The 23,514-nt window shown below is 45.7% G+C and overlaps 1 protein-coding gene across 2 annotated transcripts; it reads left to right on the forward strand.

Moving 5' to 3' along the window:
* Positions 1-1,581: 1,581 nt before the first annotated feature.
* Positions 1,582-21,974, forward strand: IFRD2 (interferon related developmental regulator 2). Of its 2 annotated transcripts, none has more exons than XM_063121085.1 (12): positions 1,582-1,803; positions 10,329-10,445; positions 11,293-11,377; positions 13,971-14,095; positions 14,788-14,945; positions 15,106-15,156; positions 17,176-17,357; positions 17,851-17,956; positions 18,811-18,948; positions 19,781-19,909; positions 20,199-20,294; positions 21,178-21,974. In XM_063121085.1, exons 1-12 carry the CDS (start codon positions 1,758-1,760, stop codon positions 21,256-21,258), a joined length of 1,314 nt encoding a protein of 437 aa, XP_062977155.1. In that variant the 5' UTR covers positions 1,582-1,757; the 3' UTR covers positions 21,259-21,974. The 2 variants fall into 2 exon arrangements, with proteins under 2 accessions (XP_062977155.1, XP_062977156.1); XM_063121086.1 differs by having other exon boundaries at positions 10,332-10,445.
* Positions 21,975-23,514: the final 1,540 nt, after the last annotated feature.

A 23,514-nucleotide genomic window follows, 5' to 3' on the forward strand; every position in this document is an offset into this window, starting at 1 on the left:
GAAAAACATGGGTATTCGAATCATAAAAAGCACTTAGCAAATATAGAAATCTTAATCAAATCTGTACCTTCTTGTACAGAAAATCAGAGTATTTTTAACATATAAAGCCCTATAAAACTTGGGACCAGGTTACCTCAAGGAACATCTCCCCCTATACCAACCTCCCAGGCCATTACAATCTTCAGGGGAGCCCCTGTTGTCCAAGCTGCAGGGTTTTTTTTTTAGTGTGCAGTTGGACACAAAATGAGGGGGAAATGTGCAGTTGGAAATCTGATAATGTGAAGTTGAAATAAGTGGTGGGGGGAAAAACCACATATCATGTATTATGTGTTTATTAAGAACTTAACAACAAAGTCAGGGATAGCATGTAATACAAATCATTTAAGGATGCAAGTGAAAGAGCCCTTGATGTTGCGATTGATGTTGTTGGGTTCTGTGACAGTGTTGCCTGAATAGATGTGGGGGCAGAGTTGGCACTTGGGTCTATTGCATGGTCTGGTCCCTCTCTGTGTGTCTCTGTCCTGTGTACTATTGCTGGTTAGCAGCTGTTTCAGGTTGGGAGTTTGTCTGTAGGCCTGGACTGGTCTGCCTCCCAAGGCTTGTGTGAGAGAAATGTCTGTGCTGAAGGTGGGTTAGAGTTCATTGATGATCCGTTGCAGTGGTTTCAACTGGGGGCTGTAGGTGACAACCAGTGCTGTACTTCTCTTGGTCTGTCGTCCTTCCTAGGTATCCGGTCCGTATGGCCCTCTCAATCTGTCTTTTTTAAGGTGCTACTAGTGTTGGTGATAATCTGGCCAGTTGTGAAAGAGAAATAATATGTTTGGCTTGGGCGTGTGTGTCTGACAGGGCATTTGTGCAGTTGGAAAATTTGCTTTAAAAAAACCCCTGCCATGCGGCATCCTACAGATTTCCATTTAGTGACAAGGAGATGAGCCTTTTTGGCAGTGTTAGTTTGTTGCAGCAGAAACAAGGATTTTTGTGGCATCTTAAAGATAAACATGTATGCAGGCAGAAACTTTCATGGACACTGTCCACTTCAACAATAGTCCTTTTTAAAGGGTATTTTTAGTTATTTCAAGATTCCTCACAGGGCAGGATCAAGGTTTGGGGACAAATGGGCCTTTGGGAAAATCTCCGCCTTGGCTGCCGTGACAGAGCCAAGTAAGTATTAACAACATGCCTCCTACCCCAATAACACGTTTGGGAACTGGCTAAATTATTCTGTGATTTAATCAGCCCCTGCCATCGCATCATTTCTCCGCCAGAGGGCGTGAGCGTCAATCTGTCTCAGCGCCTAACTCACGGGAGCCCCTGAGGTTAAACCCACAGGTTTCTACCGAGGCGCCGAAACTTCGGCCGTGGGCTCCTGGGAGTAGTAGTTCCCATGCCTCCCGCCAGACGTTACAAACGTGCCTCGATCCTTGGGACTACGTTTCCCAGCCTGTCCCTGAGAGGACGGCGCGCGGAGCATCATGGGGCTCGTAGTCCAGGCGCCCCGCTGTCACAAAGCGCATGGGCTTAGCAAGGCGGGCTCGTCAGGACTCCAGCTCCCAGAGGGCACGTCGGTGGCGGCACCGGCACTCGCTTGCAGGGAGGAGGGCGAAGCGAGCGAGTGATCGATCCATCAAGGAAAGGAAGATGGTGGAACAAGCGGCGTGGTTCCCTCGTCAGGCAGCGACCGGCTCCGTCGACCCCCAGCGCAGAGACTCCGCCCGGCCCGAAGCCGCTTCCTGATAAACGCCCGGCTCGGCCCGGCCATGCCTCGAAAACGCCGGGGCGATGGAGCCCGTAGGGGCGGCCGAGGTGAGCGAGCGAGCGGGTCTCGTCGGTCAGGCACCTTACTTGCCCGCCCGGCTCCGTCCTGCCTTCTTTCCCTCCTTTTCCCTGGAAGCGGGCGGGAGACCAATCCTCTTGCAACAGTAGTAGTAGGTGGAATCCGGATCAGACTCCCCCGCCCGCCCCCTCGTCCCGTAAGTTCTGCTTCGGATCACTGTCAGCTGTTGCGCTGGCGGTGACGCCCGAGGTTGAAGTGCCGCGTGTCCAGAGAGAGAGAGAGACACGCGGCCCCTACACTATAGAGATCTCTCCCTCGTCCACGCAGATCTGACCTCTCCAGCTGAGCATTTTTAAGAGCCGGTGTCGCCCGAGTCTAGGAGCTTTGCTTTGTAAGCGCGGCAAGTGTGGGCATGGTTGGGGAAGGTAGAAGTAAGGACTCTGTAGGCAACCCTCGCCCGCCCCCCTCTGATCTGGGTAGGGTAAAAGCGAAAGTGGCCGAATCAGAACTGGACACACAGAGAGAGAGAGAGAGAGAATGGCGGTGCTTGACCCCATGAAGATTTTAAAAATCGACGTGGCCTGGAAAGACATCCATCGCCAGCCCTGTTGCTCTAATCCGGAACAGTGGCATCCGCCAAAGGTACCACGTGGCCTTTTGAAAAAAGAAGCCACCCACCCATCCCATTTCTCATGTCCTTCTCCAATTGCAAATCACTTTTGAAAACATCCCCTTCCCCCGCTTCCTCCTGGCATGTTTTGCAAAGGGGCAAAAGTGCACTAAGGAAATGACATAAAAGCCACGTGTAGATTGTCGTTCATAACTGACACTTGTGTATTTCTATTTCATATATCTGCTTCCATCTGTCTGCATGCAAAACATGTGCCTGTTATGTCTTCCTATGGAGAGGACTGTTGCCTTCATGCCCTGGTTGTGGCCATCTGCAGAAGCATCTGCTTGCCCACTGTGGGAAACGGGGATGTTAGACTTGATGGACTTTTGGTGTTATCCAGCGGTGCTGCTCTTAAGGGTTGAGCAATGAAATAAGCTGTAGTTAAGTCTGCCCAAATAAGGAAAAGGTAGAAAACACACACTTTTGGATGGCAGTAATTCTGTGGCCTTTTAACATGCTTCTCTTCTGAAAGCCTCCTTATATGTGCTCAGATTGCCCTCCTGAGATCCCTCCCTCTCCCCCCCCCCCCTTTTTAACACCTAAACATTTCCTGCTACAAATGGGGATGTTTCTGATTAGTCTGCATGAAAAGCTAAATTAAATTTCTTGAGGCCGGATAATTAAGTTTGGTGTGATAGGAATGCAGAAAGGCCTTTTTCTCGGGATCAGTTGCCATTATATAGCACAGCTTTTCCACTTGTTAGCAACATCTGTTCTGCCACATGTACTCAGTCTTGTGCCATTTGTGTGTGCATCTGGCCTTGTCTTACTGTTGGGTGAAATACTTTGAAGGAACTTGCAGGACGAAATCAGTGCTGTTGTGGTAAATCTGACCATGGTCTATACCACTTAAAACTGCCGCTAGAGGTTCTTATGACTGACTAACTCTCCATGCAAAACAGTTTCTGCTACAAAGAAAACTGGAAGAAGGGAAGAATTTTGCACAGACGGGCATTGAATCATGTGAAACTCCACCAACAGACGGAAATGGTACAGTCCCAGTATAGTTTTGCTATCTCAGAGAGAACTAGGCTGCAGAAAATGAGGATTAAGGCTTCCAACTTCCAAATCCATGTTTTTAAATCTTTTACATAGGTGTAAATATATTTAGCAAATTCCTTACTTTATAACAAACCTTTGATTACTATTGCATGCTTTGAAGTAGTTTACAATTTGCTGCTATGCGTAAAACTTGAACAAGTTATGTAGCATTACTCTTTGACAATTGTGGAGAAAGCTGTGCTCTCACCAACAGAAACCTAGAGTGGCAAAACAAGTACTATGGTATGAATAGTGAACCTCTGGTTTAAGCAGTGTATGTTATTTATGCCTAGAGATGTGAAGGCTTGTGGGGGGTGGGGGGGATGAAGAAGCCGGAAACATTTAGTGAAATTGTTTCCCCCACATTTTCCAAAAATCTCTGAGGATTTTTTTATTATTATTTTTGCAGTGAAACCCCCTTTCCATTCCCCCTCCTGTTTTTCTTCTTTGGGCCTTCACATCTCTGTTCATGCCCCAAAACCTTCAAGGTATATAAATAAATAGGAAATAGAGGAGAACATAAAGGAATAGAAGACATGAATGCAGTAGTCTTCCTATTATCCATTCTTTAGTTCTTCAAACCTTCTAGATATCTGAATTGACTCTTATTTTACTCAAGGTTAAGCCATGCAACAGAGTTCCCTAGTTTGGAAGTTCACAGCTTGCCTTCATTGAACTTCGTGGCTTTGCATTGTGCAATTTAAAAACAACAACTAAAAAGAACTTGGCATGCTTGGCTGCATTAAAAATGCAATGGAATTCTTCTGCAATACATGAAAGTTTAAAAACAAGGCGGCAGAGCTCTTGATGACCTTTACAATTGTACTAGACAAATCTATTTGGCTCCAAAACCACACACCTGCGGGGCAGGGGGACAGTCCTTTTGTATTGACTTTCTGATGTCAGCCCTGGGCTAAGCACCTGTTTTCTCACCTGTATGCTGTGACCTGCTCCAGCAAGGCTGCTGAATGCTTAGTTGGCTCTCTGCTGCCTATCTTTCTTTTTGTTATTACTGAGCAGTGGTGTCATCTAGAAAGTGTGGGGTGCTCTCTCTACATAAAATTAGCTGATGCTGTTTATGGAACTGTGTTAACAGAAACCTGTCTGAAACCTCCCACGTGGGCATCATGTGCATTGAACAGCTTGGGTAGGCAAAGTTCTTTTTCGAGCTTTATTTTGGAGGCGAAGCTTTAACTGTCTGTGGGGTTTTAAAACCATTCTAGAAACCTTCTGAAAATGGAAGCCCCTTGGGCTCACGATAAACCGTGGCAGCCTGACTGCAGTTATTTACACCCTAGCAACATCTAGGCTTAGCTACTGCAGTGTATTGAAGGCCTCTTAGAAATGTCATGCTTGGCTCAGAGTACAGCCGGTTGGCCGCTGGCTGGCACAGGTGACGTGGAACATTTCTCGGCAGCTGTGAAGCAACACCACAGGCTTCCCAGATGTTCCCAGGCACAATTCAAAGTGCCAGATAGGGTTACCTGCCCCCATACAAACATGCCTGTCCCCCTGAAATAATCTGGGGAGCCTCTTTCCCGGATTCCCCCATTTGCGCAGGGAGATCAAGCAGGAGGGGATGGAAGAACAGGCCGTGGTGGAATGTCCTCGCTAAGTCTATATGCTTGGTGTCCTAAGTTTTCAGGACCAGGTAAAACAAAACATGACCCAGCCTTCCCCAACTTGGTACCCGCCCCCATAGTGGCTGGGGATGATGAGAGTTGTAGTGTGGAAAGCTGAGCAAGGCGCAGTCCAGCCAAAGTTAAGCACTTTTTAAATCCTGTCGATTTCCGTGATGGACTTAAGTGCTGGATTGTGCCCTGCGATGCTGTTTTAAGCCCCCTTTATTTGTGTTTGTGGCCTTTATCTCCCCTTTAAGTCTTTACCACATGAGCATCCCAGCCTTCTTTCCAGAGGCTTGCTCTCTTCACATAAGGAGACCATTCCGCTATTATAGGCAAGACGTGGGGAGGGAAAATATGTCTGGGGGTAGCTACTTGTTATAAAGAGAACTCTGGTTTGCGCTTATGTGAAGTATATTGGGGGGAAGCAGTAAAGGAAGTGATGTGGGTCAATTAGAAAAATTTCGAAAGCCATGGTTGGGCCTATATACCTGTATGAGCACCAACCAAAATGTTCTAAAATAGCAAGCGAGTTTCTAAGTTTTCCAGAACTCTCCATTGGGAAGGATGTTAAGTAAAATAGGACAGGGTGTCGGGTCATGAAGCTAGATTGTTTTACTTTAAGATCACTCGTCAGTCAGTCAGTCAATCTTAAAACATAGCATGGGAGGAAAATACAGACTTGCTTGGACTGGGATCTACTAGGTATGACCCAGACATGCATTCAGCAGATGCACACAAACACACACACCAGTAATACAGAGCTTGTCTCTCCTCGCAGCTGTGTAGAACTCCATGTCCTGTTCTTTTGGCATCTGGCTAGCAGGCTATTTGCAAATATTCCAAATAAACAGGACCTCTCCACTAGTTCAGTGTGTTAAAGTTCACGCATGCATCCCCCTTGTCTTCCTGCCAGATGATCTTGTGAACAGCTTGTGAGGGGGACCCCTTTGCACTGCCGTGGAGTTTGGGATCTGGAAGGCCTGTGTCACCGCCTGGTGATGAACAAGCCCTGCTGGGCCTGGTGCAGAACGGGCCCTGCACACTCCCTTTGTACTGGGTGGCGCCGTGCTGCCGAGTGCTTTGCTGTGGGGCCCAGCTGTGTACTCAGCAAAATGTTTTCATCTGGCTCGTGCCACCGTTGCAGCCTTTCCCTTGCACCGGGCATGAAGCCCAAAGCCTATTAACCTTTTTTGACACTCCCTTGGTGTGCCGCCTGCATAGCAAGCGTGGCTGCTGGTTTTGGTACGAGTCGAGTTTAATATCCCAGCTATGTTTTATTCTAGGCTGTTGCTAAGGGGCTGGAGATAAATGGCCTTTTGTTTTCTCTCTGCTGCCTTTTGTCATAGCCGTATAGCCAGTCCTTTCCTGCTTTCTAACCCTTCTTTCCTTCTCAAGCTTGACACTGCTCTGCTCCTTTATCAGGAACCAGAACACGGGTTTGGGTTTGTATTAGACCTGCTGCTGCTGATTGTGAGGGCCTCCCGGCTTTTGGATTGCACAACACTTTCCATCCACTTCAACAAAAGTCTCATCCAAAACAACACATTTGAATGGTTGAAAGCTGTGGGAGCAGCCATTGTCTGCCAGACAAAACAATAGTCTCAATGCAACTGTTAATTGGGCTTCCTTTCCCTACCTTGCACGTCTTTCATAGCTCATGTCCCCTGTTGCTCTGATTGGATGGGTGGATCTTAATGATTACAGAGGAATCACACACACACACACACACACACCAGTGTATTTGGGCTGTGTGTAGCCTGATCGCTCACATTCTCCGAGTATAGCAGGGGAAGGGCGGCTGGCTCGACATAGCCACTTGGCTGCCTTCCCAGGCGGCCTCGCTCCTTGCCTCTGCACGGGGTTAGCTAAGGAGAAGCGCGCTCTCAGGCAGCTAAGCATGCTCAAGCTACTTTAGTGTACGGTTCTGGGGTGCCTCTTCGCCAGAGTGAGGAGTTGATGGAAACGACTCCTGTGGGCAGGTGTGGATCTTAGAGTTGAGTACCCAAACCCTGCAGCTTCAACAACCAGAATAATTATATAAGGTTGCAAAAAGTATGGTATTATTAGCCAAGCCCCTGGAAGCCACGCTCTGTCCACTTCTTGTAGCTACAAACGCTGAAAGTATTAAGGATTTCCCCTCCTCTGTGTTTCAGTTATGGGACTGCTGCTGCTTCTTTTTTTTAACATGCCGAGGCTTCATCTGCTAATATCTAAAAACTTTCAGTTGATAGCAGCTAAGATTAGGTCATGTCTTCTACTGCTCACATTATACGTAGGTCTGTGTCAATGAGGAAGAGGCACTTGTTTGCTCCTTTGCAGATCTGAAGGAGGCTTTTGATCCCATCACTAGATGTTGTGGGGAAAGCTTGTAGGTGCTGATCTGGTCTTCTCCAGCTGGTTAAAGCCCTATATTCTGGTATTTGATTAAAAGCCTCCAGGTGTGTTGGACTATAACTCCCATATCCCAGCCAGCATGATTAGGCTTCCTATGCAGAGCTGACTCTATTCCAAAGATTTGGGGGGACGGGGTGATAAGGGGGTTAATCAAGGCTTTCTCTTTAACACTTTTTTAAAAAAGAAATTAATGATATCAGTAGCAATAAGTTCTTCCCCTAATTGTAAGCAAAAGAAAATTGTCTTTATGCAGATGCCTTCCTCAACCTGGTGCCTTCTTGGACTGCTAGTTCCATCATCCCCACCCAGCTTAACCAATGGCAATGGGCTAGTTTCTTTATGTTTAGATTCACATAAGCTGAAACATACTGATATTTGAGATTGCTGTTTTCCTGTTCTTGGAATTTGGAAAAATCTTGTTGCTACAAAATTGAAGTTAACTCCTGTGATTAGGTTCTGGGGATAATATGGGAGCCAGCAGGTATTTCTCTCTCTCTCTCTCTCCCTCTCCCAACCCAGTATCATTTATTGAGTTCAAATTATGTTCTCAAATCCTTCATTCTGCCAAAATATGGGAGTTCCGTGAGGCTTATGATCTATTCAGTATCCCAGTCAGCAGACCATCAGTATTTCTGAGAGCTGGAACTAGGATCCAGCTAGTGTAAATGTTGATCCCCTTGCATCTTTTTCATTTCTGTTCCAAACTACTTTGTATCCTTGAAAACAGACTTGCAAAAGTAAGTGTTATTGAAACAGTTTCATCAGCAACCTTATATGGTTCCATAAGAAAGATCTATTGATTCAATCTTATGGCTTCTTGGCCACTTAATTTAATGGAATCAGACCAGCTATTGCAAAACTGGATGTTTAATTATATATGTGTGATTTATTTACCCAGTGTGGTTTGCCTCTTTAGACAGACAGTATTGTTTTAGTATAAGCATGGCTTTGAAAACTATCTAGCAGATGTAGACGTGTTTGTATTATCTCTTGAGCTATTTATTTATTTTATATTTTTGTGGAATTTATATATCACTGAGTATAGTAAAATCCCACAGCAGTTCACAGTAGTAAAATACAATGTTAAAAATGCATTATAACACCTCAGTTAATACCAGTTACACAGATATCTTTTGCAACTTCAGACAGAAGATAATATAACATCCATCTTTGTGTAGTGAAACTGAGAATGTCCTAAACTACTTATTTTACTGTCCAGTATCTGAGTGTGTGGGACAACTTCCTCCCACAGTTCTTGAAGAATTGTGATCATTGATCAAACTGACAATGGAGGAGTTGTTGTTTTAAGCTGTGAATGACAACAAGAAATTCATGCCAAAGGCTGTGACCTTTGCTTTACTGCTAGCTGAAATGTGACCAGACTTTTGGCACCTATGTGTAACCTGTAACTTGGGTCTAATGACATTTGTTATGAAATTTTGCTTGATGTTGAATGTCACCTTTTAATGTTTGTGGCAGTAGTACTTTATGTATTGCAGCTTGTTGCAGCTTTGTAATTTTATTATGGCCTATGGCTGAAACAAAAAGCTAATAAAACCGAAACTGCATGCTTTATTTGTATTTTTAATGCATTATTCTTCACTTTCTTAACCACTTGCTATACAGCTGTGGCTGTACAAGTCTTCCAAGTGCAATTCTGCTCAGTTTCTCATTTTTGCCTACATTAAATTGTGCCATTTCTGCATCAGTTTACAGATTTGTTTTTTACAGTCCACATGAATATTTGTTCATGTTTGGATAAACATCTTTCAAAATGTACGCATTTGTATGCATTTTTCAAATTCTACACTTATTTTACATGCAATGTTTCTAAGGTGAAGTGTTCTCGTGCACACCTCATTGTAATATATGAATTTGTCTGTGTCCTTTTCTGTATTATATGCAATTTTTTGATTTGCAAACTTTGATTGGAAACCAGAAAAGTGAGGTTATCAACATTTAACTGCGTTACAGTCTGGGTGCGAATTTTGTACGTCACACAAAAACGCCAACTGAATGAATTTCTCCCCTATCCCTACATATAACTCAGTTGTTATTTCTCCCTGAGTGAAATCAATAATGACAGTAAATTTATCAAAGTTTCTTCCTGGTCCCTTAACATCAGAGAGTGTTAAAGACCAGCCTCCCCTTCCCATGTGGTGCCGATTATCTCCTAGTCCAGGCCTTGAATATTTATCAGTAAGGTGTGGCTAAGCTGACAGTGCTAATTTTAACCAAAGCCAATAGCAGACTAATTGCCATCCAGTACTAGCAAATGTATCCAGGGATGTGAAAAGAAATGATAACTTTAGTTGAGTGGAAAATGGGGTTTCCCCCTTCCCTTCCTGGTACTTGACTGCAGTCTTCTGCTCCAGAACTGACCTGGCTTGCTTGATGGTTACATGCTTTGTATTGTTTTATACTTTGCAATACTAACGTAGATTCTATTAGCTTACCAAGGTGTTTTTTCTGGTGCACATTAGGTGGGTATGTGTGTCAAAATGGTCCAGAATGTTGCCCTACTAAATTGTGAGGAGAATATTACTGCTCTCCTGCTTCCACAGATTTCTGACCTGGTTGACAATTCTCCTCACTATTTGGTTTGGCAGAGGCAACCGTCTTGTCAAGTAGCTACTTGTACGTCATAATAAATTTACTTCTTGGTCAACAGTCATCTGTAGTTGCCCTTAGTCACACCTGGAGAAAAGAAAACTCTGTAATGTATTCTATATTCTTTAGATAAGTAAACAATCAATTCAGCATGATTCTTTGTTCAGTTGGATGTTAAGACAGCTTTAAACTTTTTAATCTCTTCCTTTAGGAGCTCGGAGCAATGCCAAAATGGAGTCCCAGGCCAGTGATGATGAGGCAGCCAGCGAAGTGTTGAGTCACTACAGCAGTGCCAGTGAGAGTGCCAGCGTAGTGGAGGAAGTGACAGGTGAGCCTGGGCAGAAGTTAGTGACAGAAACTCTGGAATTCTCTGCATTAAAATAACCTTTGAATTTTGTAACCACAGAACTTTGGTAAGACACCTATGAAGGTCTGGAATCTCCACACAACATTGTTTTGTTTCTGGAGGATGGATTTTGTTGTTGTGGCAGAATTTAGATATATTGCAGGATTGAGAAGGAAGATGCTCATTAAAAAGAATGGATAGAGGAGAGTATGCCTGTAAATGTTTTAGCCACCATGTCTTTAGACTTGTAAGAATCTCCTCTAGGCAAACAGATAAGGAAAATTGGTATTTTGGGTTTACAAATGACTTAGCCATTTACAAGGTTGGCAAAAACAACAACCCTGGTATGTGGTGGTAGGTATCAGAATTAAAATGAAGGTTCTTAAGATGCTACAGAATGTGTCATATTGCACAATGTGACCATAGATCAGCACACTTCCAGAGATTTAGTTTTATTTTACATTTTGTATGACACTTTGCTACCTAGCTGGTCCTTAGACTGGTATTCAGTTAAAAATATATAAACTGCTTTTATGCCATTCTTAAAACTTCATTCATTATAATACAATTCCATCTGAATTAATACTGCCAAACTAATAGCAACAGCCAGAACAGTTTGCAATTGCCAAAAGCCTGCTGAAAAAGTGTGTTGGGCAAAAAGCCTGTTGAAATGCTAGGCTAAAGAACCCCTTTGCAGCTCTGACTCTGCCATTCAGATCTGACTTGCAACTCTTGTTCTCCTGGCTTTATGAGTGTAAGATTTACAGGCTATAGGTCTGGCTGGTCTGATACAACTTTGATGGGTTTGTTTGTTTGCTGCTTTTTGCAGGAGGTGAGGCAGTGGATGAGCAGGCACAGCAAGAGGAGGTGGAAGATAAACTGAAAGAGTGCATTGACAATGTGATGGACAAGAGGTGAGGCATATGTGCCATTTTGAGGCTAATTCAGACATCATGCCAGACCATGGTTCCACAAGCTTATGAACTTTGATGTAATGTGATGTTTGAATTAACAAATGATGGTATGTGATCAGCTGGCAAACCAGAATAGAAAGCCGTGGCTTGAAGTGGGTTTGCAAACTTTGGGCTGATGTGGGTAATGTGGACGTATGTGCATTCTGACTGTCCTTAGCAGCCAGCAAAAATATGTACTTGCCACTGACGTCTCCTTGCCATTTGTCTCTGATGTCTGGTGGCGCTTGGGGCACCTCTAAAGCCCACAGTAAGAGAGGGAAGAGACCCCACTTTCCTCTTCAGCATAGACCTGGAAAAAGGCAGGGGCGAGTAGGCATCACTGTCATTTAGGCTTCATGCTCAGCAGTGACCGAATCCATGGTCTACTGATGTGATGTTTGGAGTGGCATTTCGACTCCGCTTCTGGAGGACAACACATCTAGTGCCTGGGATTCTGAGCAGGTGGCAAATGAAAGCAAACAAGCCAAACCTTTAATCAAAAGCAAACAAGCAGCTCTAACACCATGGTTTGTTTGTATGTCAGGAAGCTCAAACTGTGGCTTGGGTTTCGAAGTATGATTAGCACACACCATCGCTCCGTGTGATGTCTGAATCCAACGTGCGTGTCCTTCATTCTGCTGAACGCTGTGCCTTCGGAAGGCGGCCGCATCCTCCACTTGGGCTGCTGTAATGTTTCCGGTTTCTATGATTAGGATGAGGAGGGGCAGATTGCAGCCACTCCAGAGACCAAGCCAAAGAAACATTTAACAGAATTTATTTTGCTTAAGAAGGTTTAGAGAATAATAACATGAAGAAAGCAATTAACACAACCATGAATCAACTGTTTTTTAACCCGCAGTTCTCTGTGAAGCGTAATGTTAGTTTCACTGGTCCAACAACGGTTGTTAATCCCAGTTCTTTAGTTCCCTGGTTGCTTGTCTCTCTGTGTGGAGGTGCACTCTTCACTCAGCTGCTGACTATCTCCTCCTCCTCCTCACGATGCTGCCGATTTCTCTTTCCTTTCTTCCCTTTTCTCCTTCAACTCACTCCTTCGGCCTCCTCTCTTTTCAGCTCACTCTTTCTCCTCCATTCCTCTCTTCAACCGACGTTTTGTTCTCTCCTCACTCCATTCCATGCCCCTCCCACTTTACTCTAGGGACAGGCGTTACACTACTCCAGCTGCGTTGGTATCGGAAGAGCTCACCAAGCTGTCCTTACTGTTTTACTCTGTACAGCACCATGTACATTGATGGTGCTATATAAATAAATAAATAAATAAATAAATAAATAAATAAATATAATAATAATAATAATAATAATAATAATAATAATAATAATAATAATAGCCACAGTTCTGAGCTCTAGAGCTTCCGGAATACTCAGTTCCATTTCCCTCTCGTCTACTGAGGATGCTCAGTCCTTAGCGGAGTGCTGTTCTCCCTCCTGCCGTTAGAGTTTGCAGACCTCGAGGTTTCACCAAGCATGCTGATGCCTCCCTCTTGGGTGTGGTTCATTTTGGGTACATAAGGATCACCCCTTGGAAAACTGAGTGCCTTATTAGTATATAGGATACCTCAGTTCTCTCCAGGTTTTGCTGCCAGAATCAAACTGCCAACCAGGATAGGCTGGATGCAGCTGCACGGATAAGACCTTGGCGGACGTGTGTAGAATGCTTGACACTGTCCTTTGCTACGCAGAATGAATTACCGCTGCCCTTTTGGCCACACAGCTGGATTATTCAGAGTAAATTTCTGAGCTAGTGATTTCACACTCCTTTTTTTATTATTTATTTGTTACAGTTATATACCGCCCCATAGCTGAAGCTCTCTGGGCGGTTTACACTCCTTTTTTATGCCTGTTGCTTTCAAGTGCCTTTCACTAATTCCTTGTCTTATCTCGCAAGTCCTTGTGTACCCTGAGGTAGTGTGTCCCTGGGGACTGTCAGCTCCCTTTCTTTGCATACGGGCCCCTGGGGTTTGTCAGCTGTATGGTTCTGTGATGCATTTTGTTCTTCCAAGAACCCCAGTCCCTAGAGCTCCTGCTCTGTCCTCTGAGTATGTTAGGAAATTCGTGGGCTGCACACAAAAATAATAATAAAAGAATCACACACACACACACACAGTGACATAGAGGAGGTCTTGGCACAATTCATACAGCCTCACAGTGTGGGTTCAGAAATCTAATAGATTGCAAGGTGCACACTGATAGATCATGCATACTTATAAGGACAGTTCTAGGACTTATATTTGCTGAGCACTAAGACATGCTAAGAAAGGCTTTTGTACTCTACGCAGCTTTTCGGCATAGCCCACAGCACTCATTTTTGTGCCTTTGCTGCCCATTGATGTGCCGTCTGCATAGTCGCTTGCCCTCTGCAATCCCAATGAAATCCTCCCATTTTTGGAAAAAGGAAGTCGACCTCATTTGACATAACTTATTCTGAATGAATTTGTTTAGTCCAAAACTTGGATTCTTGTGGGTCAGAGGTGGGACTTTCCAGGCGTTCCTCCTGGTTTATGACGCCTTTTCTTTCTCTTTCTTGACGCCTCTCCAGTGCCAAGATCCGGCAGGTTGCTCTAGAGAGCCTGCGGATAGCATTCTCCTCCAAGACGCTATTTGACTTCCTGTTGGAACGCAGGCTCACGGTCACGGACTCCTTGGAGAAGTGCCTGAAGAAAGGTGGGTTTCCACAGCCTTGGGGACTGCCCTGTTTTTATGATACTTGGGACTTGATCCACCCTAATCGAAGCATTTTTCATGTCCCGTTGGTTTTAGTGGCAGGACGGAACACCTGGTTAAATCTCTCCCATTGAAAGCAGCTGGACTTGAAAGTGATTTGAGCAGATTATATTCATAGTGTCATCCTTTTAAAATATGATACTTTTTGTTTGGCATCTTACTGTCATTTTTAATTTGATATTTCTGTTCGTAAAGATTTCAGCCTGCCCAAGGTTAACCAGTGAACTTTGAACCAAGACTTGTGCCTTCTCTTAACCACAATGCAAGCTCTATGCCCATGCTTGATCTGAGAACTGGAGATTTTCTGCCTCTTCTAGAGGCACAGTTATCAGAGTGGTTGGGAATGAACACTTGGCATTCTGGGAGGTGTAGTCCAACACATCTGGAGCGCCCCAGGTTGAGGAAGGCTGCTCTACATCCTGCAGGCAGCCTCTTGTCTGAAAGCCACCTTAAAATATTGCCCCAAACCCCACTGTACCAGTGTGGCAAGGATGCCACTTCTTCTGCTCTGTGACCCCACCCTTCTAAATCTCTTTTATCTCCCCCCTGTTTGGTCTTGCTTGCACACGCCTGTCCCCGTTTGCCTCTTTTGTGCCAGAAAGGAGGCCAACAGTGTCTCTTCCTTCTCCTAGGGAAAGGGGAGGAGCAGTCCCTTGCTGCTACTGTTCTTACGCTATTGTGCCTTCAGATGGGCTCGGGGCCTGAGGGGGAGGAGGTCTTCCGCAGCTTGAAGCCCCTCCTCATCACCATCCTGACAGACTCCTCGGCCAGCCCAGTCGCACGGCAAAGCGTGAGTGGCACCTTTTTCTTCGCAAATGTTTGATGCCTAGGAGGGCTCATGGGAGGGAGATGTGACCTAGGGCTTGGCGAAAGTATTCAAAACGCTTGCTCAGAATAGCTTTGACGTTACCTTCTCTCTCTCCCTATTTTTTGCCCACCCCGGCAAATAGTGTGCCACAGCTCTTGGGATGTGCTGCTATATCGCTGCTGCAGATGTGGAGGTAACGTATACTAAGGCTTTAACTTTTTTTCTTAATATATACATTTTTATTTTGCTTTGAAATAGTCATTCAAACAGATTTAAATACTTCAATATAGCACACACAGGGCCTGTTCAGCCGACACACTAAACCACAACGGCTAAGCATTTTGAGCTAAACGTTATGGCTTAGCATGTCATAGGCACCATTCCTAACCATGGAGGCTACATAGCCACAGGTTAAACGCACTCACTAACCATTTGCTGCAAAAGGGTTAGCAGCCTAACCATGGCTTGGCGGGTTCGTCTGAACAAGGTTGCTACATCACCTGGCCTAAGCCTATTCCAGTAAGCTCATCTTTCCTCCCATATAACTTATAACCTGTTATTTTATTCGTCACCATGATAGTCCAAATCTTCTTTTCCCACCAGAGAAGGTATATGTATTGCTTGCCAAGCTTTTGCTGATAGCATTCTTGCAGCTATTAACATGTAACTCATCATCCCCACTATATCTGATCTTTAATATCACCCAAGAGTATAGTTGTTGGGATTAAATGTAGCTCATAGCCTGTAACTTCTCTGATGCCATTTATTATCTTCTTCCGATATTCCTTAACCCAGCTTACAATACCAACATATATTGGCAAAAGTCCCCCTGCCATTACACCTCAAGCCCATATCTGTTACTGTTGGGAATACCCTAGGCATCCTGGGACATTATGGAATGACCTGCTGGGAGAGATTCGTCAACTTAACAGTCTTCTGGATTTTAAGAAAGCTATAAAGACTGATCTCTTCCGGCAGGCCTACCCAGTTGAATTTTAAGATGCCTTTTAATAATGTGCTGCTTTTAATAATGTATTAGTTTTAAATGTTTTAATTATATGTATTTTATGGCATTTGCATTTATGTTGTACCCCGCCTCGATCCGGAAGGAGAGGTGGGTAACTATTATTATTATTATTATTATTATTATTATTATTATTATTATTATACCGCATGTGTATTATTTTATCAAAGTTTTCTCTAGAAGTCACATCTATTAAATTCCTACAAATTTTTGAACACATGTAATTCCATTGTTCCTATAAAATTGCTATGATAAATTACCTTGCTCACCTTTGTTCCATTTTCATATATATCTATTAATATTTTATATACTTTAGACAGCAATCCTTTCTGTATGTTCAAAAGAGAAATAAGACCTAGCCATGTCTATTCCTCTAGGTGCTTCTTGAATATAACTTCTAATTTGCAAGTATTGGAAAAGGGGAAGTTGCAGGTCATATGGTCTGTCTACCAGTTGGACATATGAATAAATCCCTGAGAAATATAACCTTTTCATTTTTCCAAACCTCTCACAAACTACACAGAAAAATCCCAAAATTATTAAGAGGCAAATTGCTTTGGGGGGAAACCTGTTTTTAAAAGGTACATCAGCCACAAGCTTTTCCCATAGATTTCTCTGTTTAGCAAAGTCAAAACGACTCTGCTACCCATCGATCACTTCCCAAAATTCACTCTGGTTCAAAGAACGCAATAGAACCAATCTTTGGCTCCCCTTAAGTTATTCCTCCTATGCCTACCTATACTGTCTTATGCTATCTGTGCTGTTCTTATTGGTATGCAAAAACCATATGGCAGGTCCATATAGCTTTCTGCCTTGAATAAGCTCTGTTACATTGTCTGGCAGAGGCTGCTGGAAATTGTAGTCCAAAACATCTGGAGGGCACCATGTTGAGGAAGGCTGTTCTAGCTCATAGGGTGCTAGATGCTGAGAGTGAAAATGAAAAAGGGTTCTATGGCAGAAGTGCCTGCAGGACAGTTTTTATAAAACCAAGTGGCTCAAGGAAGTGAACGGTGCCTGGGAAGGTGATAACTCTCCCGATCAATAATACCCAGCAGCACCTGGGAACAAAGGACCCCCTGAACCCCAACGCGGTTTGCTTTGCAAGTGAACTCACAGCTCCTCTGATCTCCTTTTAGTTCCTCCTGTTATTCCTGGGAGAACTGACTGATCCCTGCCTCCCTTTTTCAGGACCTGGTCTCCTGTCTTGCCTGCCTCGAGGGCATCTTTGGCACTTCCTGCAGCACGGATACCAGCTTAGTGCCCTCACACCACAGTCCTCTACTCCAGGCCTTGCATTGCAATGCACTCCAGTCGTGGTCCCTGCTCCTTACCATCTGCCCGAACACCCAGATCAAGAAGATCCTGGACAAGTGAGTGACCCGTCTTGCCGGGCAGCATTTCTTCTAATAGCGGGAATATTCTTCCTGCTTTATTCAATTCTGGCTGTGGATGCACTATGTAGAAAACTTGGGTTTAATCCTTGAACGCAGGGAGCTCACAATTGCCTCTGCTAGCTGTACCTGCCTGGTCATGGAGAATCGAGGCTGAGTGCTGGGAAAAGGGATAAAGAGGTGGATTTCTCAGAAAATGGGCTTGGTGATCATGGTGATGGCTTGTTCCATCTCTTTGTCAGTCATCAACTAAGAACTAGTGCCTAAGTTTTTGGTTTTTTTTCCCCTCCTCCCTCCCAATCCCTTTTCCTTTTGTATTGTGTCTTTTAGTTGGTACGTGTAAGGGACAGGGACTGTTTTGTTGTTAATCTTTTTAACCTGTTCTGGGAGACTTTTTGGGCTGAGTTGTAGAATAAAAATACTGTCATTAGATAAATGATACATGCATAAATCTCACACTCTTCTTTGGCAGTCACTTACCTAAGTTGCCTCTGATGCTGTCCAGTGATAACGTCAACCTTCGGATTGTGGCAGGTGAAACGATTGCACTTCTGTTTGAACTGGCCCGAGACATGGAGGTATGATCGTGCTCTTCTCATGATTGCACGCACATGCACACAGTGCTCCTCGCGTGTGAGTGGCCATTTTCCAGCCACGGTGGCTATAGAGAGCCTCCTTTTTCTGAGGGTGTGTCACAAAATACCAGCTGCCAGATGGGGGACAACAATGGGAGAGGTCTGTTGCCTTCATGTCTTGCTAGTGGGCTTCCAAGGGGCATCCGGTTGGCCACTGTAGGATTTGAATGCTGGCCTAGGCAAACGTCTGGTCTTATCCAGCAGGCCCTGGGCCACTTTCCAATAGGTTGGAAGACTCAGTGAAGAAATTGTAGCCTATTTTGGAATCATTGTCAACCGGCTCCAAGCCCCCCACTTGCTACCTTTATGTCTTGGGAGGTCACAATCCCTTGTGGCCATTTCTGTGGTCTCCCGTCGCTTGGTGCTGGTGAAAGACTGACCGTGGATCACTCCATCATGAGTAAAATCCTGTTGCAGTCCAAATTTGGGAGCCTGCACTCCAGCCTTCCCCAACCTGCTGCCCTCCAGATCGTTTGGACTACAACTCCCAGCATTCCTGACCATCTGATCATGCTGGCTGGGGCTGTTGGGATGTTGAAAATTTCTGAAGGACACCAGGCTGGGGAAGGCTGCTGTAGTCTTAACAATAACCTGTGCTCGTTTAGTAGACTCAGCGCACAGCATGCATTTCCCCTACAGTAACTAAATGGATGTGAGCCTGGCAGTGGGGCAGGGCGGGGTGGGGCATCATTTCCCCCTCTGCGTTTCCTGAAGCAAGAGTGCGTCACTCATGGCCTCTGGAGCAGACCATGGCCTGCAAGTTGAAGCTCCGTGTTGACGTCTCGTCTTTGCCATAGGAGGATTTCTTTTACGAGGACACTGACCTGCTGTGCACAAAACTGAAAGCCCTGGCCACAGACAGCAACAAGTACCGAGCCAAGACAGACCGGCGCAAGCAACGCTCCATCTTCCGCGACGTGCTGCATTTCATTGAGGTGCGTTGCCAGGCTCTCGCCACCCTTGCGCTGTCATCTGTAGCTTCCCTTAAGCATCGCGTCAGCCCTTAATTTCCCAGAAAACTCGAGACAACTTTGAATCCTCACACTCCCATCATTCCTGGCTCGTGAAGCGCACCAGGATTATTCACAGCTGAGGAATAATTATTCATTATTCACGGCTGAGGAAAATGCTCTTTCTGCATGTTTAGAGGAATCTTCTCATGTTCTAAATTGCTTCCCAAGTTCCAAGGCTGTGTATGGCCTGGCATTTAAAAGAGCTTCCAAGAGCTAGCTCAGATTCAAGCTCTGGACCCTTGGAGATGGAGGACAAGAGGCTTTAAACACAACCTTAGGGCTGTGGGAACTTCCTTACATCTGTTGCCTCGTTGATACTGAAAGCCAGAATTGCTTGGGGGCAGCTCTGCTCTCCTGGTGCTCTTGCTTGCACCCAAGAAGCAGCTGAATTGGTTGCCCAGAGCCCTTTCCAGCTGGGATCTTGGCAGAGCAGGTAGTACGCAGGGGCTTGAGTCGAATCGTAAATGTCCGCAAGTGGCTTCTCCCGCAGTGCCTTCAATGGCCACGAAGTGCGCAATCGTATCGCGCCTGCAGTGAGACGAGATGGTGGTGTTCTTCAGCTATGAGGGATCTGGGGGGCTCAGGGTGTGTGTGAACTTCTGCTCTTATCATAGAATCATAGAATAGCAGAGTTGGAAGGGGCCTACAAGGCCATCGAGTCCAACCCCCTGCTCAATGCAGGAATCCACCCTAAAGCATCCCCGACAGATGCTTCGCTGCAGTGTTCCCCCAATGCGCTTTCTCCCTGCTCCAGAACGGGGAATTCCATGAGGAGACCATCAAGTTTGGATTGGAGTGTATGTACGTGGACAGCTGGGCCCGGAGGAGAACCTACAACGCCTTCAAAGAGGCCCTTGGCTCTGGTGTCAGGCACCATCTGCAGGTAAGGGCAGCAGGGCATGTGTGTGTCTGCTGAGAGGATTTGTTGCTGAGGCAAGAAATTGTACGTGTCTGTGTGCGCGCGTGTGGCCAGGGCGAGGGGGGGGCTGTTCATGGGAGGAGGCAGGTGGGCATTGTGGCATTTCGCACAGAGCGCAACATTGATGGAGACCCGCTTGCCCCAGAGCGACTCTGTGTTGCGTGCAGTGTAGCTGTGGGGTCCTGCTCAGCTGTGCCTTTTTTGCGTCCCCAAGATCTTCTCCCCAATGGACCTGTCGTCTTTTCCTCCCCAGAACAATGAGCTGCTGCGTGAGGTATTTGAGCTGGGCCCCCCACTCGTGCTGGACGCTGCGGCGATTAAAGCCAGTAAGATCTCGCGCTTTGAGAAGGTACGTCGGCCGGGCGGCTGGTGTTTCTGTTGCCCTTGGCTGCAGCGCTTGGTTTGCTCAGGCTGGGTATCTGCCTGTCTGCCGCCAGTAACAGTTGTGCTTCTTCCCCACTGGGGGCAGCAACTTACCCATTATGTTTTAATAATGTATACTCTGTTTTTAATTCAGTTTTATGTATCTTATACTTATTGTTGTTCCCCACCTCGATCCAAACGGAGAGGCGGGTAAGAAATAAATGTATTATTATTATTACTGACACCTGAAGGTGCTGCTAGAAATCTGCCTGGATCCGCTCTGAGATGTCTGCCTCTGGGGTGACGTGCAGTGGCTGAAATGCACGTCTCCAGACTGTGTGGAGGTGACCCTGCAGAAACCAGGGCCAAGAGGGCACCGCCTCCCCGCTTTTCTTGTGAATGTCCAGAAGGTGGCTGGCTGGCTGGCTACTGTTGTGAACCCAATGCTGGCCTAGGCCTCTCTTAAGCCGAACCTGGGGGCCTCGAGATATGTTGGACTGCAACTCCCATCATTCCCATTCTGAGAATGATGGGGATTGTAGTCCAACATATCTGGAGGACCCGAGGTTGGGGAAGGCTGGCCTTGATGGCCTTTTGGTCTGATCCAGCAGGGCTCTTCTTACGTCCTTGTGTTGAAGTTTTCTTTCTGTGGCAAAGGTGGAACTAATGGTGGCGAATCTCCCATCTGAGCGTGGAGGCCCATTGTGCCACACGTATATACATTCCTTCAGACAGGGCCTAATCGTATTAATGCATGAGTTCCACTTTCCCCGTTGTGTTCTTAAATTTCTCAAGCAGAGGATCCCCCAGCTAATTTTTATCCGTATCTCCTCCCTCTCTCTCTCTCTCTATCTCTCCACCCCCACCAGCACTTGTACAACTCAGCCGCCTTCAAGGCCCGGACAAAAGCAAGGAGCCGTGTTCGAGATAAGCGAGCCGATGTCCTCTGAAGGGAGCTTGTGTCCTCCTTCTTTCCATACAAGCCAATGAACTACAGACCCGGACCACTGTGAACACTGTGGGGTGGGGAGGAAGGGCCTGGGCCGAAGATCCCCCTTGCGTCCACTCATTCAGAAACCGGGCGTGTGCCATGCCCCCTCGGCTCCCCCACCCTTGTCTGGGGGCTTTTATATATGTACAGAATGATATTTAAATGTCTTTGAAGTTTGAATCATGGTGGGATGGCAATGGGCAGGTGCCATTTTTATTTTTTTAACCAAAAATCTAAGCGAGGTTGGGTGGTGGGGAGACATTCCTCTCCCTCTTCCCCCCCCCCACGGCTTTTTTAAGCCATTGATTTATTTTTAGCCTCTTTTTCCTGCCTCCATTGCTGAACGCCTTCTGCAGTTGCTATTGCAGTGCGTGCAGTGAAATCAAGGACTGGATCTCCTCCCCACAGCTGTGGACTTTCTCGGCAAAGAACTCAACGCGAGAGGTTGGTTTAGTGTGAGGGTGCAGACTGCAGTGTCCACGCTGGAGGCAGGGAAAGGATGGGCTTGAGGTTGGGTGCCTTGGGGTTCTTCCCCTCCGCTGTTGAAGGTATTTGGCCTTGGATGGATGAAATGTACGTTAGAAATCAGTAGAGTTGATTAAAGGCTGGGCTGTGAGCATCATGGAGGGGGTTCCACCTCTTCTCTGCTTGTGCAGTTGCTAATTCTTGATTGTCTGTCCAGTGTTCTTGACTATTTTTCAGCTTCCCCTCCACCTCCAGCACCTGCCCAGTGCACCAGTCACATTGCTCTTTGCCTCTTGCACCCTCTCCCCAGGTCATTGGCTAGTTGCTCTTATGTCCTCCCCTCCCCGCTGCCATTGTACAGTTGAGGAGAGCAGCAGGTCTCCTGCCTCCACCCCTGTGAAGCTGTCCCACCACCAAAGCAGGTTGCAAGGTGGGTAAGCATCCAGGATGAACAAGAAAAAGGGAGAAACGTCTCCGGATGCTATGGACTGGTCGCCTGTGTGTAGACATAAGACAACCTGTTGTAAATAATTTCTGCAGGCATTGTTACAACACCCTGAAGGAGGCCTAACAGAAAACAAGAGGTCCAAAGGCATCGGGCGTTTTCACAATAAAGTTGTCCACAGCATCTTGAGATGTTTCTCCCCTTTTTCTTGTCCGCCACTAAAGCAAACAGCAAGGCAAAGCTAGAGCGCCTCTGCTGAGAGGGAGCTACAGCAGCTGCAAGAGAGAGAGAGAGAGACTTGGGATGACTGGAAGCCGCCGGTGGCCTTCGAGCCTTGCAGAGAAGAATCCATTGTAGCAACTCTCTGATGCCCTGTCCGTGCGTGCCTATAATGGGTTGCTCTCAGATCTTAACGTTTTGCTCTTTGCTCCTGTGACTGCTTCTTTTTTCCTCTCTCTTTCTCTCTTACTTTGGTGACAAAAAGAAATCAACCAGAGCCATGCTTCAGGGCAAAGGAAATCCTTCTGTCTGTGCCATGTTCATAGGGTGGGTGGGATCCCTGATGCCTCAACTTCTGGCAGCTGCAGTTCTTTAAAATTTGGCCAGCCATGGACCACATGCTTCCAAGTCTGTCTTGGCAGACCTAAAGATTGAAAATCCGTTTATCTTCTATATATATAAAAGGAAGTGTTTGTTTGTATGCCCTTGGTGGACTCGAAAACCTTACATCTGATTTGTATGAAACTTTCAATTGTTGTACCTCCATCTGTGATGGGTTGAGGCATAGTGAAAATTTGGTCTGTCATCTTGAAACAAAACATCTTGACCACCAACTTGAAACAAAATTGCGGCCAACCAATTTTTGTTACAGATTTACCATTTCAATACCAGTTGATTGATTCCAACCCCACTTTGTATCATGGTTTAGCACTGAGCAAGCAGATTTTAACCATACAAAATTGTGACCCACCATCTTGAGACAAAATGACAGCCAATCAAAATTTTAAAATATAGTTTTAATATGATTTGGATCGATTGCAATGAAACTTGGCATGACGATTCAGCACTGCAGTGAGCAAATTTTCACCATACGAAAAGCAGTATAAAATTAATAGCAATTAGTAAACAAAAACTGAAATTGGCAGAAAAGTAATACCCTATTTCTTTGATTCTAAGACGGACTTTTTTCCCATATAAACATCTCTAAAAATGGGGTACGTCTTAGAATCGCGGGTGTGTCTTGGGGGGGGTTCTGTTGGTGGTACTGAATTAGTGTGCGTCTTACAATCGATGGCGTCTTACAAT

This window comes from Elgaria multicarinata, chromosome 3 (genome assembly GCF_023053635.1).
Source record: "Elgaria multicarinata webbii isolate HBS135686 ecotype San Diego chromosome 3, rElgMul1.1.pri, whole genome shotgun sequence".
NCBI lineage: Eukaryota > Metazoa > Chordata > Lepidosauria > Squamata > Anguidae > Elgaria > Elgaria multicarinata.

What these genes read in the sequence shown, in the direction of transcription:
- IFRD2 (XM_063121085.1), top strand. Translation starts at nt 1,758, where the DNA reads ATGCCTCGAAAACGCCGGGGCGATGGAGCCCGTAGGGGCGGCCGAG. An exon ending in TCGCTGCTGCAGATGTGGAG is followed by an intron (nt 15,157 to 17,175) that starts GTAACGTATACT and finishes TCCCTTTTTCAG; the next exon opens with GACCTGGTCTCCTGTCTTGC. An exon ending in ACGTGCTGCATTTCATTGAG is followed by an intron (nt 18,949 to 19,780) that starts GTGCGTTGCCAG and finishes TCCCTGCTCCAG; the next exon opens with AACGGGGAATTCCATGAGGA.